This window comes from Coffea arabica, chromosome 10e (genome assembly GCF_036785885.1).
Source record: "Coffea arabica cultivar ET-39 chromosome 10e, Coffea Arabica ET-39 HiFi, whole genome shotgun sequence".
Classification (NCBI taxonomy): Eukaryota; Viridiplantae; Streptophyta; class Magnoliopsida; order Gentianales; family Rubiaceae; genus Coffea; species Coffea arabica.
This window is the reverse complement of record NC_092328.1, coordinates 16,963,868-16,981,900: the sequence shown is the minus strand read 5'-3', so window position 1 is coordinate 16,981,900 and position 18,033 is coordinate 16,963,868. Positions and strand designations below refer to the sequence as shown.

Genomic DNA, 18,033 nt, shown 5'->3' with positions numbered 1-18,033 from the left:
CTTATATGTGACAGCACTAATTAAACTTAATTCTTAATGATAGAATAAAATATTAAATTCATTGGGCACTTACCGTAAGATATTTCAATGCAGTTATTAACCTCCCTAACATTGGCCAAACAATACACTTCTAACTTTCTCCAACATGATGCCGATGAATCCTTGATTTAGTGGTCAAGTTTGAGATTCTATAAATTAGAGCAGTTGGGCTTAGGTCTCACTAAATATATGTTGTGTCTATTTTTATATTAATTATCTTTCCACTATTTGTGAGTTAATCAGTTATAGTGTTGATTACTTGATTGGTTATAATCAATTTGTATTAATCCCATTACTGTGGATTACTTATACTTTTATAAAAAAAAAAATCTTTCTGTAAAAATTTTTTTTTTCCTCCAACGTGATAGCCAATCTACCTCTGTGTCATGGTTGTGCACATTGATCTAAATTGGCCTGAGCCATACACATTGGAGTGAGTTAGGTTTTTGTTTTTTGATTAAAATCATGAGTTAGGTATTTATATAGTCATAGGGGTAAAGTGCAATTCAAGTCATGGTTCATCGGGTTTTAGTGCAGTGACCCAACGATTAATTCCACTTATGGAACCCGTGACTGTGACGACCCCACCTTCCCCTAAGGCGAACCAGAGGGTTTGGCGGGTCGCCTGCCCAGCTCTCGCCGGGACTCAGTCGTTCCTTAATCAAATTCGAAATAAAACCACAAGAATTCATATAGCAAACATCGAAACTTATATACATTGACAAACCCAAACGGAAGTGTAAAGATTGAATATACAAAGGTTCTCAATCCTTCATACGTCCAGCCCGTGCCAAGCACAAGGCGAGAACCACTACAAAAGAAACAAAAGAAACAAAAGAACTAAACTGGCTAGTCTGTGCTCTCATTCTGCTCGCCGTCCCCTGTTAAGGAAAACAAAACTAAAGGGGTGAGCTAAAAGCTCAGTGAGGTTCCGAACAGGTAATCAAACAAACAATTCAATATATCGCACATGGAGTATCAATAATTCAAGAAACATTTTCAATGGAAAGCGATAGTAACATTCATTAAAAGGATACGGGCTCACATGGAGCTATTTGTTTGTTCGTTCTCTTGACATTTCCCCTTATTCCTCCAATCGTTTCCAATATATTTTTTTTGTAAGTAGAATCCCTCGTTCATCTCTTTTTTTTTTCTTCCGGACGTTGGCCGGACTCCACCCATCCGGACATTGACCGGACTCCTCCCATCCGGACGTAGCCGGACTACAAGGTAATACTCGAGTATACCAAATTCACCCAGGGTCACCATATCGCCCGATTCGATCGGTAACGAAGGGCAGTGGCCAGTTCAGCCAAACGGCTTACATTCATGCACAACTAGCATTTAATCATTAATCATTGAAAATTTCATATTTATTTAGGTCGAGTGCGATAAAGTACACACTCGCCTAGAAAACGCGTTTTAACAATCATTGAAAGCACGTAACACATTATCAATTCATAATAACAGGCCAATAAGTCAAGGGATATAGCAAACAAGGAACACTCACCTAGGCACGCAAAATAATGTGTAAAATATCCCTCCGGATAACCCTCAGTCACTGAAAAAAACCTAAGATTGAACAAGAGAACACATTATAGTTTATCGAGCAAAACAAAGAAACCCGACTCATTAGGAGTAAAACGTGTAAAGATGACTTCCAAGTAAGAAGAGGGTTGTTGGGAACCAAGGATGAAAAACATATGGAAAAACAAAAAGACTCTTAAAATCGTACTTGAAAGTAGTTCACTTGTGACCGATAAAACCCTAACTCACACTTCTATATTTTGGGTACGGAGTAAGTAAACATTTGGCGTTTTAAATCGAAGAGGTATCATGTTTGGGAATGATAAAACAGTCATAATATTTGTCAAACGAAAATATACAAATTCCAATAAAAACTTAGTCCTTGAGTGAAAATTTGGGCAGCACACCCTTTGTGTTTACCTAATTTCCCAGCCATTTTGGCTTCATTATTTTCTCAAATCAGTCCCAACATCTCATACAAAAATAATCTCACTTCCAAAAGCCGTTCACTAGGCTTCAAGTCATTCAAGTCATTTAGCTAGGAAATTAACCGGAAAGGAAAGTCAAGCCCTAAAATATGCAAGCAAGTACAATGAGACTCGATAACGAGTCGTAAACCAATGCCAAATATGACCCCAATAGGGTTCCATAAACATATACAATCATTAGAGAAAACCAGAAAATTCGGAAATGCAATTAGCTTTGGCCCTAAAAAAAACAGTTTTTGACTTCCTTTTTGCGGTAATGGCACCAAATGCCCTATGATTATCGGACGAAGGTGTAAGACCCACCATTTCGAAGCTAAAAGATAGGGCTACAACATCACAGAAGGTCACTCAATCCAAATCCTAGCACAACTAGGTCAAAAATGCAAAATACTATACCAGAATTCCCAAAACAGGTTTGCAAATCACACAAAACTGTAATTACTATAACTCAGTCTATACAAGTCCAAATGCCGAAATTCCAAAGGAATATGATAGCTAAGACATCCAGTAACATTTCATCAGAAGACACCAACTTCAAAATCCAAACCAAATCCAGTCAAAATAGGCAATTACTATCGCAGTTCCGCACATTCTGTTCACCAAAAACAGCAACAGTAAAAACGGCATAACTCTCTCTATACTACTCCAAATTCCCTGAAATTTTGTAGGCACTTCATACTCACCAATACCTACAACTTTCATGTTTTGATCAAAGTCCAATTCGGCCTCTAGCTATGACCTAAAATTTCGGACAGAATGTAGCTTCAAGAACCCTAATTTTCCAGAAATTCTTCCAAATCCAAAATTGATTGCAATTATCAACTAGTCACACCTACTAGAGTCAAAGCCCCTTATTACCAACCATCAAAAACAACCACACCATCAAGATCATATGCAACCAGAAAATTCCTCATAAAATGGAAAACTTCACCAAATCAAGCCAAACCAAGAAATAAATCATATATTCCAACACTCAAGCCACTTCTAAGCATAAGATAACCATCATTAGGTGTAGTAGAGGTTCAAGCATCACTTACCAAGTAATCAAGAGAGATAGGGAGTGTGGACACCTTAGCTCTCCAAAAAAAACTTCACTAAGCACTCAAGAGCACCAAAGGAAGGAATTTTATGGAGTAGATTCTAGTTTAAGCACTTGAGTTGGGTGATTTGAGCTTGTTGGAAGCTTAAACTTGGAAGAGTTTTTCTTTCTTCTTGGATGAGAGGTTCGGCCATCAAGGAGCAAGAAATGGTAAGTTTTGTTCAATTTTTAAGATATTTAAACAAGTGGTCAAAAGGTCAAAAAATAGAATAGTAAACCATAAAGTCCACCCAATGGGAACATGACACATGGCACCTCATTAAATGCATTCTTATCATTCTTTTCTCTCTCACATCAATCACTTCACACACACTACTTATCTCTTAACACCCGACAAATTTTCCACAGTATCCGAAACTTAACCGTATTGGCCGAATTTTCCCGAACTTTTCGCACTCGTGGGTCCCACGTCCAATATGTATTCTTACTGTTCTAAAACTACTCCAATACTAGAAAAATCATCTTACAACTCTAATTGCTCATAAAATCCATCAAGAAAATATTCCTAAGCCAGAAAATGCAGAAAACATGCAATTAAGGGGAAATAAACCCTCGGAAAAAAATATTAGGGTTTTACGGGTTCTCACAGTGACCTTCCAGCCTTTGGAGTAGGATAACATTTTGTTCTAATTTTTTTTTGTACAAAAACAAAAAATAAAAAATTAAACAAATGGAGTTTTGGAACTTCAAATTCTCAACACTTCTTCCTCTAACCATATTAACCACTTGAATAGTATCAAAATTAAGGACATATTAGTTGAGAAAATGTACAATATATTGAAGGTTGAAGAAAAGAATTTTATCGATTATGTCCTCATGTGAATGATCTAATCTGAATTTGTTTAATTTAGAAGCTAACGTTATAGAGCTCATAGGGCTAAAAAGTGATATTCAAATTGAGCTCGGTTTGGTTAAAATTTGTTTAATCTTTGCTTCATCAACTAATCAAATAGTCATGAACAACAGTCAAATAGTCATAAACATTTACCGTCTAGTTCTAATTAATTTTCGCTATAAAAATTTTTTTTCTATAAAAAGTACTATTTAAGATATTTTTTGTGATTGAATAGGGTTGAATACAATTGGAAGAAAGAACCAAAATGGAGCTGAAATTAGGAGAAAATTCAAAGTTTAAAGAAGCAGTAGACAATAAGCACTGGGTATGAAGCTAAACTTGGAGCTAGACATCTATGGGAAACACGTTTTCTTTTATATTAAGTTACTTGTTCTCCTCCAACTCAAACCCTATGACTCTCTAGTATCTATATAAGGAGACCTACGTACAAACAACTTTTGAAGAGACAAAAGATGGAGATTTCTACATTTCTCGTAGCTTTACATTCTTAGGAATAGATTAGAGGAGTTTATCAAAATGAAGAATTTGTGTTTTAGCTATAAATGTCTCACATTTTCTCAATTATTCTTGGAGATTATTATTGAGGAAGAAACTCTCAATTATGTGTAGTTAATTTGATATTCAACCCAAGGATTGAAGTCCTAGTTCCATTAATTGTGAAATCGGATTTGATATTTTCAATCTTTCTATTAACTATTTATGTCTCCTTGATTTAACTGCTATTGTTGATGCATATATGATGAACTAAGTAGTACATTTTTTTTCTTTATATGTATTTTCACATTAAAGTACTGATTTTATTTTTGATCTGTACTTGTCTTAAATTGGAGTCACTGTCGCAACTAATGCTAATAACATATTGTATCCTTTTGTGATATCTTAGGGGGCAATGGTGTTGATTTAATAATTTGGGCACCACAAATTATTGTTATCTTTGGTTGATTTTTGGTTCTTAAATCTACCATTACATTAATTGAATTATGTCAATACTTGATTTGTTTATTGACAAAAATAAAATTGGGTCATTATTTTAATCATTGAAATTAGAGAAACTGTGAATTTTTCTGGTATCTAGAGGAGCCTAGGCCATATAGTTGATCATATATTGAATCTTTAACTATTGATGATCAATTGCAATATAAAACTTCTTGTCCTTGGATTCGCTCTTTTACTACTGGTTTAGTTCTTTTAATCTCTCACCCCTCCCCACACTCTTCCTGCTCCTTTCCACAACCTTCTCATCCCTAACAACCACACCCTTCCTAGTGGTTTAATCCTTGTTTTTATTATTGCTATTTCTTTACTATTTTTATATCATCAAAATTTATCCTTTGCCACTTCAACATAGGAAATTAAGTGTTACAACTATTCCTTATAGGATCAACCTAGGTTTCCTTCACTACAAAATCTTAACATTCTACTAGTATTTTAGTTTTGACACTCGTACCAAGTGATCATAACTAGAACTTTTGTCAATTAGCATAATTTTTTAAATTTACATGTCCAAAATTTAGAATACTCGAACTCAACTCGATAAATGCTCATTTCACCTCCTTGATAAAGAAACTAGCCAATTTTGAAAGTTTACCGAAAATAAACAAACAAGTTTAAGCATTAAAGTATTGAATTTGATTAGAGTAGTTTGTACCCATGACAACTCATATCTTTTTTTTCAAGGCCTCCATTCATGAAGTAGACTCGATCAACAAGCCTAAAGTTGGGCCCAAAAAACGTTGGATTCCTCAATACACTTCTGAATCTCAGCCCATTTTGTAATCGGAGCTTGGGGTTGGCTAATAAGAATGTGTGTGAATAATTATTCATTTGTTGTCAAATAGTGTGTAAATAAAGTGGAACTCTTTCTTATCAACATACAAAATTTAAAACATAATTCAATATTTTGTCCTTACCATACCATCTCTTCAATTCTAGAAACAAAAGCATGGGGTGAATAGAAACACATAGACATGGCCACGATTCCAATTTAAAAATCGACGATTCTAATTTTTCTAAAAAGTGGAACCTAAACTGGTCCTTATAGGGAGAGTTACGATTACAATTGTTGAACATTCAATTCTAGTTACAATTTCGATTTCTTCTGATTACTGTTATGTTCTTTTAGTTATGTTTAAATACTTGTTATAAAATTGATTTTAAGAAAATATGACAATGAATGTTAAAAAAAAACTTTTTGTATTATCATATGCAAGAAAAAAGAAAAAATTATGCAAATTTTATGAAAAAAATCTCATTGTTGATTAGATTAGATTGATTTTGAATTTAGATTAGTCATGGGGTATAGACTTACTCATAGAATGGGGCAATAGGTTGTTGGATTTGAATTAGAACTGCTAGTATTAGATTCTAACTATTGATATTGAATTCTAAACTAGCCAAATATGTTTAAATAGTAAATATTTTCTTTAGATGGTTTGAACGGGTCGTAAATCACCAATTCCGGTCCGGTTCAAAATTTTGGTGAATCTATACCCGAACCTTTAGTCACGATTATGGTTCCAATTTAGGTTTTCAAAATCCGGTTTCAATTCCAATTCAACAAACCGTCGATCTAATTGCTATTCAGTTCCAATTCAAATCTGAACCATGACCACCTCTATAAACACATAAGAAGCTATAGGCCTAAATTGATGTAGGCTAACCAAGCATATTTGGACCCCGGCTCCGCCAATTTTTGTGTAAGGTACAATATTTTAGAGAGAGATTATGGCACTGATATCGTTAATTCAATATAAAACTGCTGAATAAAATCATAGAATAAAGATTAATGGTTAAGTTGAACTAACTGCACAATACCCGCTTGATAATAAAGAATCTGCAAATATTTTACCCAATCTCATATGCACTTATAAAATTCAACCTTGTTTTTGAGTGGCAAAACAAGCAAAACTTGAATTATTCTATAGACCCATCATGCACAAGTTAATTCTAGAATCATTTTGTTACACCTTATTAGAAAATAAGGAGCAACATACGGAAAACAGCTTTACTTTGATTTTCTTCCCTCTACATAATAAAGCTGACCGTCTTTGCTTTGTTTGATCAAAGAAGAGTACAAGTTAGAATCTTAAGCTTGTAGCAATGGATTAAGAATAGACTAATGCATAGTTTGTTGCCTTCACGGGGTTCCTTTCTTCCACGGCTAGTATTTGGGGAGTCCTATCATTTTCAAAATACTATTATAATCATTCTGAACAATCATGCTTTCCATTCCTACCGAAAAGCAGACATTATGCTTCAACAGGAAAAGTATTTGCGTGACTTTATCTTCACGTTTGCAATAAAATTGATTTAGGGTGGTTCGTTAAAACTGTTAGTTTACTTGTGCTACAAACATTCTTTTACACAAATAGGAATAGATTTCATAGTATTGTATAACAAGGTAGAGATCCTTCAACACTAGCGAATGGCTTCCTCCAATATCCTAATATAATTCTTTAACCATAACTCCAAGCTATTTGTTTGAAGATGCTGCTAATGATCTTCTGTAAATGGCACGGTTGTCTTTCTAAGATTATAATTCTTTGGTTAAGGGTTTCTAGCTAAGTATAGAAAGCAAATGGGTAAGGCGTATTTCATCACCTGTCTTGCTCCATTTCAGCTTGAAGATAGCCCGTACACCATCACTAAGAACAATGTTGCGCCATTGTTTGCTTCGTTGGCGCATGACATTCAGAAAGGTGCACAGAAGCTGTGATTCTGCTAAAGAAAATGCATGCTGAGTTTCTTCTGTTACTTTAGAGCTTGCAAGTACCGACGAGCACATGGAATGGCATAAGCAAGTTGGTGGATGAATACATGAATAAGAGTTTACGCATCTTGGAGCTTTGCAATTTGCTCACATCTGCAATTAATGAGATGAATAGAAACCTTCTCAAGATTGATGTTGCTTCCAGAAGTATGTCTCAAGGCGAGTCTTTGGCTAATATTCAGGTACTGGCTGTGCGGGACACTAAATGGTTCTTTGAAGTGGAAAAATGAAGATACTACTGAAATTCCAATGAACAAAATTAACAGCAAGAATAGTACCACAAATATTATATGAGCAATCACAGGTGCCATGACCATTATATCCTCAATCCTTTTCTGTATAATTTTCTGTCCAATTCCAGTAGAACTTGAAAAGGAAATTCATTGTGAACTTCCTCAGATGAAATTATTTGTAGATTCAGTCCAAGAGCTTGCAAAATGTTTTAACAACAAATCCAACATCCATGTTGACAATCTTTTTGTAGCATTTCTTGGGCATGAAATGATTGAACAGGAGATAACAGAGACAAAATCTCAGACTGAAAAGCAAATTGCAACAGATATAGATAAGTTAAAAAGAACCAAAGCATCAATCCAAGAGAAATCGGCTGCTGTGAAGGTTAGTCTCGAGGTATTTGAATTGGAAGTCACCAAAGTTTTCGAAGAGGTTCTTAGAGGAAGAAACAAGTTGCTGCAGCAGATTACTCCCATGCAGCAAAACTTAAATTAGTGCAGTTTGTATCTATTGAATTTGGTGTAGCAGCAGTGAGACTCTGAATCTGATGCTATTGGTGCCTTGAACCCCTGTAATCCTAAATCAGTTCAAGTACTATGATTTGTACGATATGCAAAAGCATTCATTTGAAACTTGAAATGTAAATCTTAATCCAAAAGGAAAAAACTGTAATCCCATATTCCGTGCTATTTATCTTGCTACTGTATCTATGTCTCGTTTTGGGGGAGCAGTCTCAACGACAAAATTCTCAGTCACAACCATGCAGCATGTATGTTTACAGCAGTGGGCATTTGCCCAAAATTAAAGGGTGCCCCACAGTTCACAACTGAAGATGAACCACTATGCAGTCAGTATCTACTAACTAAAAATTAAATCAACCATTCTAATATGTAAAGCTTCAATTTATCAGGTAAAATGTTTTCAGGTACCAAATAGATCAAGTTGAAAGATGTTCATATCTTTCTCCTACACAAGATGTTGAGATAACCACTAAAGTTCCTGATAAAACTTGAAACAGAAATCAGCATGCTTTAAGATAAATTTCCATCTTAAAGCATTATGCACCCATTCACCAGACCAAATTTTAAATGCGAAGATATATGGGACACATAACATGGGCTCACCACCCTAACTTGTGGATTTACGCTTATCCTCTTAACTCCAATTAATCAGGTGCAGAGCACTAGACAACATTTTCTGCTGTAAGCCAGTTAAATTTAAGTGCAGATCTTTGGCAGAATTGAAGGACAATTACAGTGAAGAGAAGTGATTGTCATAAGCCATCTCAAAGTGCTGGTTGAAAGGTTTAAGATAGAAAACCTAACAAAGCACATAAATGACCTTCACTGGAGAATCAAATGGTGACCAATTGGATAAAGGGCTTTGCTCTAGAGGTAACAAAGGTTTGATTCTCATCACCATCATTTTACCTTTCCCTTATACAAAACCTTTTCCAAGAAAACATACTTACTGATCCACTAGCCACAAGCATTAGCTCTCGAAAGTACTTTCAGGATGTTGAAATTCAAAACAACCATAAAACTTGAAAAATGAATCAGGATTCATCACAAAATTAAGGAAAAGAGAATCATCTTGATAAATGAAATGTCAATTTCATTCTTACTATTCACACAAGAATACATACAGAAGGGTATAGCCCAATCACCTGCAGCATGCAATACTACTTTTAAAAGTTTCCAAGGAATACAAACATCAGACATGCTTGTCCAGAATTTGCCATATGATTGTTAATATTCTTTTGTTCTTTTCTCTAGGCATGCATTGCCCCATATGTAATTCTACTTCTCCCAAGCGTGCCTTATGCAAGGAGGGTAGACAGCTTTTCTTGTCTAGCTAAACTCCATATTTTCACATTCAAATCTATTAACTTCTAATAGAGAAAATTGAACAAACAACATCTCTCATATCAACTTTTACATCCCGTCCACAATAAAAACAGATCAATACCAGTAAATCCAGTGGATATAAACTCTATATCAAAAAGTATTATAACCTCAAATTGAGAAAAGGACATGAGAAAAGTACAATGTTCAGATATGAAGACTACTAAAACTGCTCAAATTTGAATTAAACTCTTAATACATTTTACAGACGTAAATGACTCGACAAAATTCATGAACCCCATAAAAGAGGCACATTTGGCTAGGTATATATTTCGTACGAGAAATTATAATAAAAAAATATTGTTACAAAAGGTATTGGATGGTCCATGGTGCTATGATACAAGCCAATGAATGAAATAGACAAAAGGGAGGCTCTTAGTTGTTTTATTATTTGAATTTCCGGCTGAAAGACGAGTCTTGAAAACTGACCTGCCTTTCCTGGAGCCGTGTCCACAAGGTGCAAACATCCAATTCTTATACATCAACTTGGCAGACTACCAGGAGCAAATTGAGCAGATTGATTAATCATCACTTTACAACAAATGGGCCGGAAGAATTGAACCAATGAATCCAGTTGTAATGATGTAAACATACAAAAGAATGAATCACCCTTCCCAGGTAAAGTTCCATCCAGAACTACTCTATATCATGTTGTACGGTTTTCCTCTCCTCTGACCTGTGACGAAACAACTTGGCCATCTTTCGCCTCTCACAGTCCTGCAAGACAGGCAACAACAGTTTTAAATGGCTTATAAGAAGAAGAAACAAAACTAGAAGCAAGTTGTCAATCTCTTGCTCAGACTTTGTATGCAATTTCCAGGACTGCTCACCTTAAACATATTTAGATAAAATGGTTTTTCTGGGTTTGTCCTCCTCAACTTATGATACGTGTATGCGAAACTCAGCTGATCACGAGGAGTAAATCGATCAACCTCATTAAACCAAAGACAAGAAAACAGGTTTGACATAGGTGTGTGAGCTCGTACAATGAAGGACCCTTCAGGTACATCTGTCAATAACCCAGAAAACATGCTATTAAGATCATACCAGAAGCTGAAGCTGAAAGATTTCAGAAGCAGACAAGAAACAGAATCTTACTGCTAGGAAGAAGTTTGTTAGGATCTGATGCATTAAATCGTTTTAGCCCATCATTTTGGTAAAATTGAAATTGTTCATCTATGACAGTATGATTGTACTTGTTAAGCTTCTTATTTTGAGCAACTTCCTCCCACACACAGTGGCGATCATAGTGATTAGAAATAGCATATTCATGACCTTTCCGCCAGAGGAAATATTCCAAGATAAGCAGTGGATCAAGCTGTAGACGTAGCTTGCTGTCTAACCAGATTGAATACCTGAACACAACATAAGCAGCAGCATTTAACCATCCAAAAAGATCATTTGAAATGCATAATCCAACTTTGAATAAAATAAAAGTGAATTCTGGATTGTCAAGCTATGTCTTATAGGACAGCAAAAAAGAGGTTGTTTCTTCTGTCCAACTGCACCTTGTATGGACACAATTTGGTATGATTGACATTTATTGCAGCACTTGTGAACAGAAGGAAACCCAGCACACAGGAACAAGTGACTGAGCAGGAAAGGCTCTCAAATAGAATCACTACAGCAATTCATCAACTTGAATGCCCTTTTTCTGAATTCTAAATTTACCATTGTTCCTGCTTGGCCACTGACTAACTACGATCAAGCACCTCATCACCAAGATACACAAAGAATATGTGAAAAGTACAGGTGAAAAGAATATTGGTGATTAAAAAAAAAAAGCGACACCACACAAATCGGTCAAATTGATTTGAATCAATCTCTAGATGGTAAATTATAATATTGTTTACCACCAGAGATAGAATTCAGCAACCCTAATAAGAATCACCAATGAGCACCACTCGAATTCAACAATATTAACAACCATAGTACTTCAATATCTTGAAACATCTGGCGAAAGACATGATCTGAAGATTAAGATTAACGCGAAGATTAAGACTTCCTCCTTGGTTCTAGACTTCAGAAGAATATGATGTTTAAAACCTCATGATAGTTAAGTCCACGGCTTGACACACTTTGATATATATAACAGGACAAAACTGCCAAACACGATGGGGCAGCTTTCAAAAGTTTACCTGGATTCTGTTCACTAACTAACAGTGTAACTAAATCTTAATCTTTTTTTGGGTCTTTTTTTTTTTGTTGGTTGTTTTGTTGTTTGGTGGGTTGGGGGGGGGGGGGGGGTCCAGTTAACCGTTAAGGTTTCACCATACAAGTACAATGTGGAATCTGTCAGATAGTCTCAGCATTTGCCACCATCGGTTGAACCAATATTCTTCACAAAACATTCAAACTACAGGTTGAAATGGCAATAGTGAAAAGAACAACATAGAAAGAGGAAAAAGATACAAGTCAAATGACAGTGACACCTCTAACCATATACAGCTACAGTAAACATTTAATGATAGCATAAAGAAACCTGGGCCATTATACATAAGAAAAATGTCTTCCATCATATCCATGAAGCCGCTAGTAAAAATAGAAGTAAAACAAGGAGTTACATGGTTAACCTCAGAATCAATTTAAAGGTCACTGAATAACTACTCTCTTACCTAGCTGAAGGAAAAAGTCGGTGTGACAACAATTTTGGAACCTTTCCTACTCTCCGCATGTCAGTGTAAGGCAGATTCTTCACTACTACAACTTTCCACAGTCCAATGAAGCCCATTCTGTCTAGCATATGGCCCTCCGAAGAAAGAGCTTGTAAAGTAGCTTCATCAACAAACATAACAAAGCAAACATTTTTTCTGGATAAACGAGAGACCTGCAAGAGGAAAGAAAGAGGATGGATGAATGTAAGTGAAGATAATATCATATTCATCACCATAATAAATCATTTGAACGAAACTTATTTACTGACCAGATAAAGGAAAAGTAAAGAAAAGAAATAAGCAATTTAATCTCCTGATCATAAGGAATGAGTCGAATGTGTACACAAATAGGATCTGCATCCAAGTAACATTCTGTAATTGGAAACAAAGATATTTTAATTTAGCATTCTTTCAGGATATCCCATTCACAATGTCCATGACAACTAAGACAAAAGAAAAGGGCATGCTCTTCAACCGAAGAAGGAACAGAAGCCGCACTCTGCCTCTTCTGCTTAACATGTTGAGCACAACATAGGCATATGCTGGGCAAGAAAGTCTGGGAATAAGTAGAAACTATTACCTACAAAAATGCATAGAAAGAGGACAGACGGACAGACAAAGAGGAAAGGACATGAAAAAATATCTTTGGAGATGGAAAAACCGTCGACTGAGGAGAGAAGAAGCTCAAAATTGAGCAAAGGCAGGTAAAATTCATTAAACATTGCAAAGAATCAGTACATCTCACATTCACGTGTTTATCATGTTCAAGCAACCAACCACTCTCTACAGCCTCATGACCGAAGTGTCATGGTAACCCAAAGCATTCATGGTCAATTGCCTTTGTACATAATACATGTTTTATTAGTTAACAAGAGTTGACCAAGGGGGCAATAAGGGTGCTTTCCATTTAGAAGCAAATTTTCACCCCAAAGTGAAAGCTATTTTCATATTAAAACTTCCAATTTATTGTGAGGAATACAATTTCCAAGAAATTCCATATGCAAATCAAATTACAAAACCTTTAAAACTTGAAACAAATTTTGAGAAGAATTTTAGATACTTGATACACTTGATATGCCTCATGCTTTATACATAGATAGATATTAAAAGAAAAGGGATTGGCAGAATTTAAGGCAATAGGAGGGTAGGAGAAGGGAAAGGAATTAATAGAACCATCAGTAAGCTATGAGGTTAACACTTTACTGTAAACTGTCAGCCCTTCATAAAGCTGCAGTAAAGGATGTTCTTATATTATTCCTCCAGATTACTGTTTCTAAAGACTATAACAGCTAAAGGATGCAGAAGTTTTACCAAGAATATTGGAAAAGTGAAACACATCTCACCATTTTTCCAACAGGTATTCTCAACCGATCTGAATTTCCAAAAATGCAAGACACCACAGCAATGTGACAACTGCTTATATATTTAGCATCATCTTCTGCCAGGTCGAATCCTGTACTAGGATATCCACTAGAACCTTTTACAAAGCCACAGTTTATTTTCTGATCATGTGCAATAAAAGATTCTTCCCTTTCTCTTAGACTCTGATGCCCAGCATATCTAGGTTGCCACTCTTCATCATCATCGGGTTTTTCTTCTGCTTCTGTATACTGCAAGGAAAACCTTGCAAATTTTCGGCTTTCTAAAGGTTCTACAAGCAGTGCAGTAGAGTTTAGAAGTTTCATCTCGCAAGAACCTGAAAGCATATAGTAAAAGTTGGCCAAATGAATGTTCACATTCAGGTGAATATGATGGAAATTTAAACTACAAATAAACCACATAAACTGCCTACACCAATCACAAGCAACTATCCCTTACTTTTTTGTCTTGTCTATATCAACATGTGAGTGAATGCATATTAACCTAAACACACTATGTCATAACACGCACAAACAATTAATGCTAAAATCAATTATGGATCCATGTAGCAACAAGAAGTATAGGATAAAATAATAGAAATGCTTCAAGCTAAAAAAGTGTCTTAGATACAAAATTAAAGGTTCTTCACTTGAGATTGCAGCCCATTATTGTCAACCCAATAGTTGATTCAGTACCAAGCACAACCTAGCCATTATGAGCTCCAATATTAAGTGCAGCATCAGATAACCACGTAACACATTAGTACAAGTGTGTGGTAATCATTTCATATTCTTACCACCTTTTCCCAAAACAAGAAAATAAAAAAGAATAAAAAGAATTTCAACGTTCATGTCAACAAACCCAAACACCATGATTGGTTTTCACATACAAAGAAGAGTGGTGAAGCACCACGGCTTGTCCAGGACTCATCCACATGACCATGTCACTACATCAGCAATCACTCAAAAGCTATAACATTTAAAGACACACGTAGTAGAAATAGCAGAGACTGACCAGAAAATTTACGGCGTTTTGACTTCTTTTTGGAACCAGACCGTTTTTCAGTAGCAGACCTTCTAGAATATTGACTATCAATAGGACGTGCATGTCTTGAATTACCAGGAACTTTGCCAGAATGTTCTGAGCTGGAAGCTGACTCCTTGTCAGATAAATCAGTGGAAGCTTCATCAACCTCGTGAACAATATTTTGATGCTTGGTTTGGGCTTTATGTAAATTAGCAGACTCTCCACCATCTAGATCATATGATGCAGTTGCACCAGAATGGTCCCCATCATCCTGTTCCATTTCACCATCGTCTTCCTTCCTACCATCCTGTAAGTCAATACCATCATCATACTCATCATCAGGATCCACCATCTCAGTCTCATTTCCACTACTAGTACGATCATGAGATAGCTGATTTCCACCATCATGTTCTTTTGACTGCCCAATGTTCTTCAAAGATGCCTCATATTCAGCTTCATACATTTTTAATTCATTACGCCCTGCCTCATTATATAATCCATTCCCTCTATGACCCAAGCCTTTATGAGATTCATCACTGGACGATTTCCTACCACTGTTTTTACCCTTCTCAGGAACATGATCCTTATTTACAGAATGATCCCTAGCCTCCTCATGATAATCTTCATCTCGTCTCCGATCATCACCATCCCAATAACGCGAATCTTTACCATGTGTAACCGACCCATGGCCAAATTTTACGGTATTATGTTTCTTTGTACGTGTAACATTTGTAAGAAAATCTGTATCATTTACGAAGTCATCATCCTGTATTAAGTTACTATGTGTGTCTGCAGCAAGACAACAGAAACATGTATTAGAAGTCAAGTTCTAAAACTATCAAATATATATTCACTGATTTGTGACTAACACATAATAAAAAGAATCTCTAGTAAATGAAGTCAAGCTTAAGCAATTATGGTATCTCTAAAGCATCAGGGAGAAAGAAACATATTTTGGCTGACAAATCTGTGATCCCCTATGCTGGCATAAGTCTGGTGCTTGATTTGTCAAATTTCAATGTCAGTCACAGTGATACCAATGACAGACTTAATTCTGTTCGTGTCTTCCAATAATATGTACACTTTTTTTTTTTTGCAGTGAAATCCCATTCTCATTCATTATTTAAAACTTTAATTTCATCAGTAAAGGGCTGGACCAGTTATCAGTCTAACATTCAAGAATCAATCAATGCAAGTACAAAATCAATCAACAAAAGCAATTTTCATATACTGTTCACCAAGTCGCCAAGCCCCAACATTTGCATCAAACACTGAAACCCTCAGTTAACCTAAACTGCAAAAGCTTGAAAATCAACTTGGCGTTCTAATCTCACTGCCAATCTCCTCCTCTAATCCTTGAGAAGGGAAAATCGTTTGTGCCCCCTTCTCCTAATCACAGTAGCAGTAGCAGCAGTACAACGGCAAGCTTTCCCAACTAAGTCAAAACGTTCCAAATTTGCATCAAATCAACAACCATAATCTAGTTTAAACAAACAATTGCAAAATTGAATTCAATTTCCACATTGTCAGCATATTCTAGTTCCGAAAAAAGCTAACTCTTCTGCTAAACTAAGAAAAAGAAAAAACACGAGCAAAAATTTAAAAACTGTGTTTCAAAAAGAACCCCAAAAAAAAAAGTAGAGATAAAATTAGAATGTGCAAATGTACCTTTATCTTTTGAAGAGAGGAAGAGGAAAGCGAAGATAGAGGCGACGAAGGCAACGAAGAGAAAGACAATAAGGGCGCCGACGATGGAGATCTTGCGACCCTTTATTAACCGACGGTGGTGAAGATGGTGACCGTAACGGGATTGCTGCTTATGCAAAGCACCAGAACGAATCCCAATCGATACGTGGTGGTTGTGATCCGACGAAACGCCGCCGTTCCTCAATCCACCGCCGCCATTGAAACCAGTGAATTTCCGCATTGTCGATTCGTCAACTCATCTACTTATTTACTTATTTATTTTGTTTTACTTATATACTGATGAAAATATGGACAAAAGAGAGAGAGAGGGAGAGGGGTTTATGCTGACTGAGTTTCAGTGTGTTTTCAGTGAGAGAGAAATTGGGGAGGTTTCCGTCTGACTCTGTGTAAAAGAGTGTGTTTTAGTGTGTGTGTGTGCGTGTGTGTGTTTTGGACTCACCGGAGAAGGGAAGGAAGTGGAGAGCGGCTTCCTGATCCCTGCCTCTTGGTGAAGTTACGGAAGTACCCTTCAAGATTTGGTTAATTGATTGACATCAAATCTAATCTTTGTTACAACGATAAATGGAAAAGAGAACAATTATCTTTCCCTCTCAGTGGTACACGTGATTGAAAAGAATTAATAGATTAATGGATGATTGGTTTTACTCATTTTTGCATCTAGTTCTCTTCCAACCAATTTTATCTGCAATTTCTCTCACTTCTACCAACCCCTATCTTATTTAATAAATTTGAATTAGTATTCTTTTTATCCATGTATGGTAAATTTTCTTTGCGTTAACTTAGCTGTTACATTGGTAAACTTATTAATTTTGATAGATACTAATAAATCATTTATGTAAAAATAGATCATTGTACTTTTTGCTTTTGTTTTAAATTGAAAATGAATAAGTATGTATGACAAAATTTAATTCTTATCTCGAAGAATGCTTGTTATTTCTTTGTATATGAATTAATAAAAGTTTCTAAAGACCAATATGGTAAACTCATGAGGAGAGAGAAGATAGGTAGTTCAGACAAAGGGAGTGTAAGGGAGAGATTTTGGATTCTAACCCTCCTCCTTATATTATAAAAAATTTAAAAACAAAGACTACCAAAAAAAACTATAAAAGACTATAATAAAAAGTGAGTATAAGTGAGAGGCTCCGAGTTTGAACCCTCTCACTTACACTATAAAAATTTGTTTAAAAAGGATTAATATGGTAGTTAAATATTTGGAGTATAATTGTAGACACCAAAAATTTCATTTATTTAATTCAATGTTAGCTTTATTTTTTTATTCTTATTTTATTTTATTTTATTGATTAAGTGATAGTTAGTATTCATTTTTGCTTGTTTTTATAAATTAGGTTCATAATTTTTATTTTTAAGATA

The 18,033-nt window shown here is 35.5% G+C and overlaps 1 protein-coding gene and 1 long non-coding RNA gene across 8 annotated transcripts; both read right to left on the bottom strand.

Moving 5' to 3' along the window:
* Positions 1 to 732: 732 nt before the first annotated feature.
* LOC140015522 (uncharacterized) lies at positions 733 to 3,680 on the bottom strand. The gene is made up of 3 exons (XR_011822165.1): positions 3,092 to 3,680; positions 1,550 to 1,611; positions 733 to 920 (listed from the first exon to the last, which is right to left on the bottom strand). It is a non-coding gene; the product is annotated as an uncharacterized lncRNA (long non-coding RNA).
* Positions 3,681 to 7,301: 3,621 nt separating this feature from the next.
* On the bottom strand, positions 7,302 to 17,155 carry LOC113712381 (uncharacterized). 7 transcript variants are annotated; one of them, XR_003453285.2, is made up of 9 exons: positions 16,624 to 17,155; positions 14,944 to 15,744; positions 13,914 to 14,266; positions 12,532 to 12,743; positions 11,015 to 11,271; positions 10,747 to 10,925; positions 10,511 to 10,633; positions 10,346 to 10,410; positions 7,302 to 7,871 (listed from the first exon to the last, which is right to left on the bottom strand). XR_003453285.2 is itself a non-coding variant. In XM_027235779.2 (8 exons), the coding sequence occupies exons 1-7, from the start codon at positions 16,880 to 16,882 to the stop codon at positions 10,553 to 10,555; spliced, it is 2,142 nt and encodes a 713-aa protein (XP_027091580.1). In that variant the 5' UTR covers positions 16,883 to 17,155; the 3' UTR covers positions 10,071 to 10,410; positions 10,511 to 10,552. The 7 variants fall into 7 exon arrangements, 2 of the variants coding, with proteins under 2 accessions (XP_027091580.1, XP_027091578.1); XR_011821893.1 differs by having other exon boundaries at positions 7,302 to 7,512; positions 7,610 to 7,871; positions 10,346 to 10,633; positions 16,624 to 17,154; XR_003453284.2 differs by lacking the exon at positions 7,302 to 7,871 and adding an exon at positions 8,134 to 8,581.
* Positions 17,156 to 18,033: the final 878 nt, after the last annotated feature.